The 11,501-nt window shown below is 40.5% G+C and overlaps 1 protein-coding gene across 1 annotated transcript; it reads right to left on the bottom strand.

Moving 5' to 3' along the window:
- Positions 1 to 10,559: 10,559 nt before the first annotated feature.
- Positions 10,560 to 11,501, bottom strand: LOC114620917 (olfactory receptor 4K3-like). Its single transcript, XM_028767093.1, has one exon. It carries the CDS (start codon positions 11,496 to 11,498, stop codon positions 10,560 to 10,562), a length of 939 nt encoding a protein of 312 aa, XP_028622926.1. The 5' UTR covers positions 11,499 to 11,501.

The raw sequence follows: 11,501 nt of genomic DNA on the forward strand, positions 1-11,501 counted from the left end.
GAAGGAGAAGGAGAAGGAGAAGGAGAAGGAGAAGGAGAAGGAGAAGGAGAAGGAGAAGGAGAAGAAGAAGAAGAAGAAGAAATGGCAAAAAATAATTCACACACACACAAAATATCAACAAACCAACTACCCAAATAAACAAACAAACAAACAAAAACACACACAGAAGTAGATATAAACACAAAAACATAAATCATAATGCATAACAAAAGACCTGTAAGGATTGAAAGACTATCCAGGTAAAGCATTATGAAACAACAACAACAAAAACATACTTCAAAAGTAACACTCAGTTTATTTTGTGTTAGCCATTTCCTCCTGAGTATGCACCCTGCCCTACATGTCTTCATATACCCAGTGAGACAACATTAGAGAAAATTATTTTTCCTGTGTTAGTGATTATCAATTGGAGATAGCTTCTGGATTAGGTTGGGGGCCCTATATGGCTTAGACCTAAAAAGAACATGTATATGCTGCCATAGTCTCTGTGGGTCCTATTGTATCTACAAGTCCTTGTTTCTTCGTCCTCTGTCCTCACTGGCCCTTATAATCTTACAGATCCTCTTCGACATAGCTCCCTGAGCTAAGAGGATTGATTAAAGAGATCTAATTTAGGACTGAGTGTTCAAGGTTTCTCACTGTCTTTGTACTCTCCAGTCGTAGGTCTCAGTATTTGCTTCTATATGCTACAGGAACAAGCTTCTATGATGCTTGAGCAAGATATTAATATTGGGCAATTAGGAGTCATCTTATGGCTATTTTCATTAGTAGAACAGTCATATTTGTTTTTTCTTGTAGGTCCTTGATCTTCCAGTCTTAGGTTCTTGGAGACAGGTGCAGTATCCAGCATCAGTTACATCTAAAAGAAAAGTGAGAAATGCATGTTATTATGATACACAACAATGGAAACTTAAGCATCCACTTGAATATTTGCCAAAGTATGTTTCAGATGAAAGACTATTACTAGAGAGAAAAAGGAGATTAGGTAGACACATCCTAGTAAATTACATTTATTAATTAGTGGTTATATAATTTATTACAATAAAGCTTTTTCAAAATGAAATGCAACTTTCTTTGTGGAACACAAATAGGTTTGTGGGTCTGTGGGACTGTGGAAATCCTGAGGTGTTTGGCCATGCCCCCAGAGCCCAGAGACCTGACACGAGGTCTCCATGTAATGTAAGGCCCAGGTAGAGGGCGGGGAAACAGGTCTCTGCCTCAAGATTTACCTAAAGTCCCTGGCCCTGCCCCTCTCCTGCTTCCAATATGAACAAGCCCCTTTGGGTATTTTGTGAGAGAGCTCCGTCACCATTCAAATTCATTGCCATGTTAATAAACCTGTACACTTTCAACTCTACGTGTCTCTTAGAACTCTGAACTCATTGTGTAAGTGGAAAACCTGCATGGGGCGGGGGGGGGGGAGAACCCTAAAACAACGGTCCATGCACCACCTTCACAGGCCCACCCCCGGACTCAGCTGCGGTCTCGGTACACCAGCGTGACCCACCCTGTGTCCCGCCTGGCACGAAGCTTCTCTTCGCCCCTGTTCCCAATACTCTGCCATCACCAAGGCGCATGGCTCGACCTCTTTCTCCACACCCTAGGTTCGCCAGTGGTCTGCGATGCTGAGTCTCGCCAGGAGGTGCTGTAGCGCACAACAAGCACACCCCACACCCCCACCTGTGACCCCTGTGCTCGAGTTTTGACCCACATCTGGCGACCAACATGAGGCACCGACACCCACAGACTTCATGAATGAACAAGTCACTTCCAATAGAGCGCAGTTTCTAGACTCCTGTTTTCCCAGTGAACGCCGCCGCTGCATAAGCTCCCTTGCTTCTATTTTGCTGCGTGTCCACAGACTCTCAGAATAGAGGCCAATTTCGGTGTGCTGGCTGTCCAAAGACACAGCCACACACCCCCATAACCTGCCTTGCTGTGCGCCAACTCCCTTCGATGCCTGAGGCCCAGAGCAGATTCTTACCCCCACTCCCGCTGAGGTCTGATTGAGTTCATTCCTGCCCGAATACCAAGCCTTCTATGCCCGCTTCTCCACTGCTGTGATCTCCACCTCCCTGAGACATCTGCTCCAGACAAGAGACAAGAGACAATATCATGCCCACGTGCTCCCAAGACACACGGGCCATCATATTCCCCCCCAGTTAGTGGTGGACAATGTATACAAAGCCAGCTCCAGAAGCTCTCCTCGCAGATGCCTGCAAGAACCTTGAGTTACATCTCTGTCCACCCACCCTCCACCTCCTCTCTCCTTTTCAGGTTCCCGACTAACATCTTTTCTCTAATTGTTAACTACAATCTAACTTCTGCCTAATTAAAAAAACTAAGTTTCTCTCTCCACGTGTTCCCTACAAGATGGCGGAGACTCCTTAATCTCCATTCTTTACCCCTCCCCCCAAAAATCTCCCGCACTCTGCCTGCCAAGAGGTTTGCCCCTCCCCCAGGGGTCAGCTTTTCGAACTCTGCCTACTAGCCTGGTGTAAACTTTCCCCACTCCTTCGCCATTTGTGGCCAGCTATAGCCCAGCTGGCTTGCCTGATAACAAAGGGTCTGAGACTCAGTCTGCCACCTTCGCCCCTTTTTAACCTTACAGTTTCTTTCTCACAACTAAAAACTCCAGGCTGAGCCTAGAGAAACTGCTGCTGCCTGTTTTCCTCTCCTCCTCTGACTGAGAGCTGCCAACTGGCTTCTCCCAAGAGCTACTGACTCTTTGCTAGCCTCCAGGTGTCTCACCGCCATGGCTCAGTTTTACACAGCCTTTTACTCTTTCAGACTTTCCTATCAAACACCTATATTTCTTGCTTTGAGCTTTTCTTCAAAGTTAGCCTTTCCTTTCTCTAAGAAAAACAAAAGGGGGAAATGCCCCAGATTCTGGCAGACCCCTCCCCCACTGATTTTAAACCCTTCACTAATAATTTTCTCCCAAACAGAGATACTTACAGAAACGTTTGTGCTTTTCAACCAAAAATTTTTTGCCTTTTGTTTTAATATTTCTTTTTCTCTCTAATACTCTTGATATATGTCCAACACTTTCTTCAACATTTAAAAAAAATAAATTTCTTCAAGGTTTGAAAGTCATCTAAATTTACTTCCACAGGTTAAATCAACATGCTGACCACCATCTTTCAGCTTTTAATTAACAACTAATTTCCCTTCACAGACAAACTGTAGATGCCTATCCCAGATATTAGTAACACAATGTTTTCTCCTTCAGCCATCCAATTCCCTCAAACACCTTTGGTTTTCCAGGAGTGATTTAATGCTCAATATACAGGCTTTCCAGACATCTCCCCGCCGGTGATGCTGCTTCCCTGTGATTATACCCACAGATCCAATAGAGACAAGCTGATGCAGAAACAGCGCCACCTCCTGGAACCTGCCAAGCTGCCTTCTCCCAGTCATTTCGTCTGACTGAAGACCCAGAGATACTCACTAAGACACAGAAACACACACTGAAACAAACCCAGACATTCCAGCTACAGATGAACTCTTGCCAAAGTCACATAGCTGAAGTGGCGTGTTAGTGAGGAAATCATACTGCCTATTTAGATTAATCAGATGTCATTACTCTCAAATTGTACAATATGTATTTAATTGATTCAATGATTCCTTGCTTTCCTAACCCCAACCCTCAATTCCCATTATGCTTAGCTTGATTATACTACACCCCCCGGCCTGTGTAGTGTTTTCTTTTGACTTCCTCATCCAAAATTTTCACTACAGATGACACCTATCCTAAGAGAGAGAGTTGTGGGGCAGTGAGCTGTGAAGGCCAGAAAGCCTGGTAGAAAAGTCCTAGAAGCCCTGGCACCCTGTCTCTGGGACAGGAGTTGCTTCAGACCTTCCTAAGCCATCTGGTTCTCTCAGCTTCAAGCCCTTAACAGTCCCTCCTACAGAGGGGCCCACAACCACTTGTCACATGAGAGTAACATCCCCACATATGACCTACATTATATCTCCATCTTCAGAGATTCCCCTCCTTTTATGAAAGAAAACAGGGTGGGATGTGGGACTGTGAAAATCCTGAGGTGTTTGGCCATGCCCCCAGAGCCCAGAGTCCTAACAAGAGGTCTCCATGTAACATAAGGCCCAGGTAGAGGGAGGGGAAACAGGTCTCTGCCTCAAGATTTACCTAAAGTCCCTGGCCCTGCCCCTCTCCTGCTTCCCATATAAACAAGCCCCTTCAGGTATTTTGTGGGAGAGCTCCGTCACCATTCAAACTCATCGTCATGTTAATAAACCTGTACACCTTCAACTTTACATGTCTCTTAGAACTCTGGACTCATTGTGTGAGTGGAAAACTTGCACGGGGCGGGGAGGGGGGAGAAGCCTTACAACAATGGTCCATGCACCACCTTCATGGGTCCCCCCTGGGGACTCAGCTGCGGCCTTGGTACACTAGTGTGATCCGCCCCATGTCCCGCCTGGCACACAGCATCTCTGCGCCCCTGTTCCCGAGACCCTGCCATCACCGAGGCATGTGGCTCGACCTCTTTCCCCACACCCTCGGTTCGCCAGCAGTCTGTGCTGCTGAGTCTCACTGGGAGGTGCCATAGCGTGTGACAAGCACACCCCGCGCCCCCACCCACGATCCCTGTGAGCGAGTTTTGACCCATATGGGTCTCAATCTGTCCAGGAATTAGGAATGTGTTAGTATCATCACAAAGAAAATGAGGAGGTTTGGACAGCCAAAACAGGGCAGGTAGTCAGGGTTTCAGGTCTCCTCTGCTACAGTGTCAGTGTCAGTGCCAGTTGACAGGAGTGTGAGCATGGCCTGACAGGCAGGTCTAAGATCCAGCAATGAAAGCTTCAGGAAAGAGACTTCTTCACCAAAGTGTTTCAGCTCAGTTAAACAGTCACTCTCAGATGATTCTCAGTAAAATAAATTTTTGCATTTTATTCCATGTAGATAGAGACTTTAGAAACATTGAGATGTAGGGTGGGAAACAGGGTTAGATCCTTCACATTTGCTCAGTCTGAGATTTTAGTGATTGTCTATTTGCATATGGAAGGACTCCAGGTATTTTCCCTATAGTCTATCATAGTCCTCTTAGGGAAATGTCATGTTTATATGTTTCCAGAGCAGAACAAGATAGTCAGGGAGTTGGACCCACTCCTGCCATTCTCAATTCACGGCATTTGAGCAAACTGAACTTTACCAGTTCTGCCTGATGGCATGGTCCACTTGCCCCACAGAGATGTATATGAATACATGTACATACACACACACACACACACACACACACACACAATCACACAAATTCACAACAATATCCTCTTTTAAATTTTCTGGGGTCTTAATGATTGAAAAATTAAGTTCATACATTCAACACAGCAAATTCTCAAAAGAACATGCTGAAATACAACTTATTATGCTCAGCATTGCCTGCCTGCTTGAGACAGCTTCATCCTGTATTAGAGAACCACTTTTTTATGGTCACACATAACACATAACACATGGCTTTTCATAGACCTGAGAACAATCTTTCTATGAATTCTCGCTACATAGAGCAGAAAGCAAATATGAATAAAGTATCACTGTGCCATTTAGTTGCTAAAGGAAAAAATTTATATTATTTCACTAATTTTAAACCCTAGACTTATCTATCCATTTTGCTTGTACCTATGTTATATTCATAAATATGTAGCATGTTGTAACATTCTTAACAAATAAGCAAACAGACAAACAAAAATCAGAGGCAGACGGTTTGGGCAAAGAATTCTACCAGACTTTCTATAAAGAGATAATGCCAATAGTCCTCAAATTATTCCACAAAGAATAACAAAAGGAACATTGCCCAATTCATTTTATGAGGTCACTTTTACCCTGATATACAAGCCATATAAAGACCCAGCACTGAGAGAAAATTACAGAGCAATTATTTGTATGAGTATAGATGCAAAACTGCTTAATAAAATACAATCTGAAATAAAAGCACACCAAAAATATCATGTTTCTAAATTAAGTAAACTTCACCCTAGAGATGTAGGGATGATACAATATATGAAAATAAATAAATGTAATCATTTAAGCAAACTAAAAAATAAAACCATGTGAGCATCTCATTAGATGCAGAAAAGGCCTTTAACAAATTCAACACACTTTTCATGATAAAAGTTATAAAGTAATTAGGGGTACAAAGGGTATATCTAAAAATGATAAGGACAGTTATAAAAACCCAGAGCTAACATCAATTTCAATGAATAGAAACTCAAAGCAATTCTACTAAAATCAGGGAAACGGTTGTCTACTCTCTTCATATCCATTCATTATAGTAATTGTGATGGTTTGAGTAAAAATGATTCCAATAGGCTAACAGGGATTGGCACTATTAGGTGTGGTCTTGTTGAAGTAGGTATGGCCTTGCTGGAGAAAGTATGTTACTAGAGGTAGGCTTTTGAGGTTTCAGAAGCTGATGTCTTTCCCAGTGTCTCTATCTCTTCCTGCTACCTGCAGATACAGATATAGACCTCTCAGGTCCTTCTGGACAAAATCACTGAACTGTGAGCCATCCCTAATTACATGTTTTCCTTAATAAGAGTTGCCATGTTCATGGTCATGGTTCTCTTCACAGCAATAAAACCATGCCTAAGACAGTACTTAAAGTCTTAGTTAGATCATTATGACAACTAAAGGAGAAAAAGTAGATAGAAATCGGAAGACCGTAGTCAAATTATCTTTATTTGAAGATTGTGTGGAAGTATTCATAAGTGACTCTAGAAATTCCACCTGAGAACTTCTTCCATTTACAAAAACATTCAGCAAATTATCTAGATACAAAAATGACTCACAAAAATCAGCAGCCCTCTGATATACAAATGACAACCACACTTCAAGTAAATCAGTAAAATATCACCTTTCACAATAGTTTTTAACAATAGAGATGATCTTGTGGTAACTCAGGTAAATTAAGTGAAAGACTTGAATGATAATAACTTCAAGAAGCTGAAGACTTCAGAAGATGGAATGATCTTCAATGTTCTTGAACTGTGACAGTTAACATATTTTAAAAGGTCATCCCACAAAAGCACTCCACAAAGTTAGTACAATATCCATCAAAAGTCCAAAACAGTGATAGGATGTTTGTGGGGGAGAAACCATGAAGGGGGATAATACTTGAGAAGTAAATAAATAAAATATCCAATAAAAAAAGAAAAAAGAAAAGAAAATCAGGGACAAGATAAACTTCCCAATCTCTCCCTATTTATTCAACATATTAATCAAAGTTCAAACTGGAGAAATTAGACAACAAAAGGAGATCAAAGAGATACAAGTTGGAAAAAAAGTCAAGATATCATTATTTGTATATGATATGATAGTATAAATAATCAGCCTCAAAAATTCTACGAGAAAACTCCTACAGCTGATAAACAACTTTAGCAAACTGGCTGGATATATAATTAACTCAAAGAAACCAGTATTCTTCTTTTATACAAAGGATAATCAAGCTGAGAAAGGAATTAGGGAAACAAGACACTTCACAATAGTCACAAAAAGTATAAAATATCTCCTTGTAACTTTAACTAAGCAAGTAAAAGATCTATATGACAAGAATTTCAAGTCCCTAAGAAAGATATCAAAGAAGTCCTTAGAAGAGGTCATGAATCAGTAGGATTAACGTAGTAAAAATGGCCATCCTACCAAAAGCAATCTTTTCAATGCAATCCCCATCAAAATTTCAATTCTTCATAGAGACAAAAGAAATTCTCGTCTTCATATGAAGAAACAAAAATCCCAACATAGTGAAAATAATTCTCAATAATAAAAGAACTTCTGGGGAAATCAACATCCCTCACCTCAAGATATAATACAGAACAATAGTGATAAAAACCTCATGGTATTGGTACAGAGGCAGATAAGTCAATCACTGGGATAGAATTAAAGACCCAGAAATAAGCCACTCACATAAGGAAGTTCATTTTTTTTAAAAGAAGCCAAAAACATACACTAGATAAAATAATCCATCTTCAACAAATGGTCCTGTGCTAACTGGGTACTCTACATATAGAAGAATGCTAACTGATCTGTATTCATCACCTTGTACATAGCTCAAGTCCAAGTGGATTAAGAAACTACGCAGAAAACCAGATACACTGAATCTAATAAAAGAGAAAATGAGAAATAGTCTACAATGCATTGGCACAGGGGGAAATTTTCTGAATAAATTACCAATGGCTCAGGCTCAAAGACCAACAATTGACAAAGGGGACTTCAGAAAATCAAAATATTCTCTAAGTCAAAGGACAGTGTCAATAAGGCAAAACTGCAACTTACAGATTGGGAAAAGTTTTTCACTAATCCTACATCTGATAGAGAGTTAATATCCAAAATAAACAAAAAACTCTAGAAGTTAGACTACAAAAAAAAAATAAAAATAACCCAATGAAAAGTGGGGTACAGAGCTAAAACGAGAATTCACAACAGAGGAATCTCAAATGGCCTAGACACACTTAAAGAAATGTTCAATATCCTTAATCATCAGGGAAATGAAAATCAAAACAACCCTGAGATTCTACCTTGCAGCAAACAGAATGATTGAGATAAAAAACTCAAGTGACCTAAATTGCTAGTAAGGATATGGGGAAAGAGGAACAATTCTCCATTGCTAGTGGGATTGCAAACTTGTACAACCACTCTGGGAAACAATCTAGCTGTTTCTAAGAAAATTGGAAATAGTTTTACCTGAAGACCCAGCTATACTACTCTTGAGCATATACGCAAAAGATGCTCCACCATATTACAAGGACAAGTGTTCCATTTTGTTTATAACTGCCATCTTTGTAATAGTCAGAAGCTGGAAACAACTTAGATGTCCCTCAACCAAAGAAAAGATACAGAAAATGTGGTTCATTTACACAATGGAATATTATTCAGCTTTTAAAACCAAGGACATCATGAATTTTGCAGACAAATGGATAGAATTGGAAAATTTCATCCTTAGTGAGATAACCTCAATCCAAAAGGACATACATAGTAAGTACTCACTGATAAATGCATATTAGCCAAAAAAGTTCAGAATACCCATGATACAATTCACATACTATATGAAGATTTATAAGAAGGAAGGCCCAAGTGTGGATACTTCAATCCTACTTAGAAGTGGAACAAAATAATCACGGAAGGTAGAGGGAGGGAGGGAACTGGGTAGGAGAGGAAAAGGAAATGAAGAAAGTGGGTCAGAGTCAGGTATGGAAGGAAACAGGAGAGAAGCCCAAAGGGCCAAGAGAATGAAAAAAAATATGCAGTAGTGTAGGGTGGGGGATGGGGAACTTGTAGAAAGTTCCAGACACCAGGGATGTGAGAGGTTCCCAGGATCTAATGGGGATGGCCTTAGATAAAATGCCCTACAGCAGGGAGAAGGAACGTGAAGATACTACTTCTAGTAGATAGGCAATGGCCTCCAGCTGAAGGATGGGGCCACTCATCCATCTCACATTCCTGTCTAAAAGAAATGCAAGGACAAAATTCAGCAGAGACTGAAGGAAAGGCCATCCAGATACTATCTCAACTTGGGATCCATCTCATGTGTAGGCCCCAAATCACAACACTATTGCTGATGCATTTTGTACTTGCAGACAGGAGGCTGGCATGGCTGCCCTCTGAAAGACTACCAGCATCTCGCTGAAACAGATGCAGACAATTACAGCCAAACATTGGACTGAGGTCTGGGAGCCCTATGGAAGAGCTAGGGGAACGACTAAAGGAGCTGAAGGGATTTACAAGCTGCAGAATCAACTAACTGGATCCTTCAGAGTTTCCAGAGACTAAGTCACAAACCAAAGAGCAAACATGGGCTGTTTTTATGGACCCTGCTATATATGTAGCAGAAAACTGCCTTCTCTAGCCACAGTGGGAGGGGATGCACTTGGACTTGTGGAGGATTGATGCCCCCAGAGAAGCAGGATGCAAGATGGATGAGGTGGGAGTGAGTGGGTGGGTGGGGTATCACCCTCATGGAGATGAAGGGAATTAGGCATGGGGATTGGGACTGGGAAGGAGGACAATAATTGTAAGTAAATGAAATAATTTTTTAAAACAAAGTAAACTTCACTGCTAGTCCTTATGAAGTTTTTCATCTTTGTTTGTCTTTTTAAAAAAATGTTTGTCCACACTTTACTAACTTAGTTGATAGTTGAAATAAGACAAAAATGATAATGTTGGTTATTTGGCAAAAGAAGTTAACACTTTAGGGTCTATATGGCAAGTACAGAATTATACTCAGGTAAAATTTACTAATATTTTATTCATAAGTTTAAACGTGAGTTTTGTTAAAAAATGTTAAGTATAACTTTATTATGAACATTGAAGAATAGTTTGATGGCATTCTTGTGGGGGGAAAATAATTCATGTTTATATTTTAGGTTGAAGAATTCACAATTATCTGTTGGTTGATCAGTAAATGTCATGTTCTCTTTAAAATATTAAATTATAACTCTATTGAAACTTGGTAAAATTTGAAATGGAAACAATATTTTCCAGTTTTAAAGATTTTCAATGCAAGTTTTATTATGTGAAAAAAATTAGTATACGTTTCTGGCTATTAGGAATTTACTTTGAGATCCAGATATTTGCCTATGAACCTTTTCGTAGCATTTTTCATCTCTTTATTTCTCAATGTATAAATGGCTGGATTTAGGAGAGGTGTAAAAACAGAATAAAACACAGCAAAAACTTTGTCTAACCAGGTGATCCTGAGGGGCCACACATAGATGAAGATGCAGGGCAAAAAGAAAATCATTACCACTGTGATATGTGCAGTGCATGTGGACAGGGCCTTAAATACTCCACCTTTTGAGCTCTGCCAAACAGTGATAAGGATATTTGTATAGGAAATAAGCAACAGTATAAAGCAGGTTACAGCCACAAGCCCACATTCAGCATTCATTAAAGTATTTAAATCATGGGAATCCATGCAGGCTAGCTTGATTAATAGTGGTGTGTCACAAAAAAAACTGTCTATTTCCTTAGGACCACAAAAAGGTAGCTGCACAACCACTACCAAGTGACTTATACCATGTATAAATCCAATTGTCCAGGAAGTCAACACCAACCCAGTGCATCTCTTCAGGTTCATGATGGTGAAGTAGTGGAGTGGTTTGCAGATGGCCACATAGCGATCATAAGCCATAACCACCAACAGCACCATCTCTCCTGCAGCAATGCAATGGGTAAAAAAGACCTGAAGCATGCACCCTGCAAAGGAAATTGTCTTGTTTTCCCTGAGAAAGTCTGTGATCATCCTAGGAGTGGTGTTTGAGGAGAGCCACATATCAACAAAGGACAGGTTGGCCAACAAGAAGTACATGGGAGAATGAAGATGGGGGTCAGTAGTTATTAAGATTAGGATGACAGTATTTCCAGACATGATGAGCAGATAAAGCATCAACAATATCACAAAGAGTAAGACCTGAATATTCTTTGAATTGGCCAGTCCCCAGAGTATAAATTCTGACACAATTGTCTGATTGTTCCCATTCATTTT

Source organism: Grammomys surdaster, unplaced genomic scaffold (genome assembly GCF_004785775.1).
Source record: "Grammomys surdaster isolate TR1022 unplaced genomic scaffold, NIH_TR_1.0 170, whole genome shotgun sequence".
Lineage (NCBI taxonomy): Eukaryota > Metazoa > Chordata > Mammalia > Rodentia > Muridae > Grammomys > Grammomys surdaster.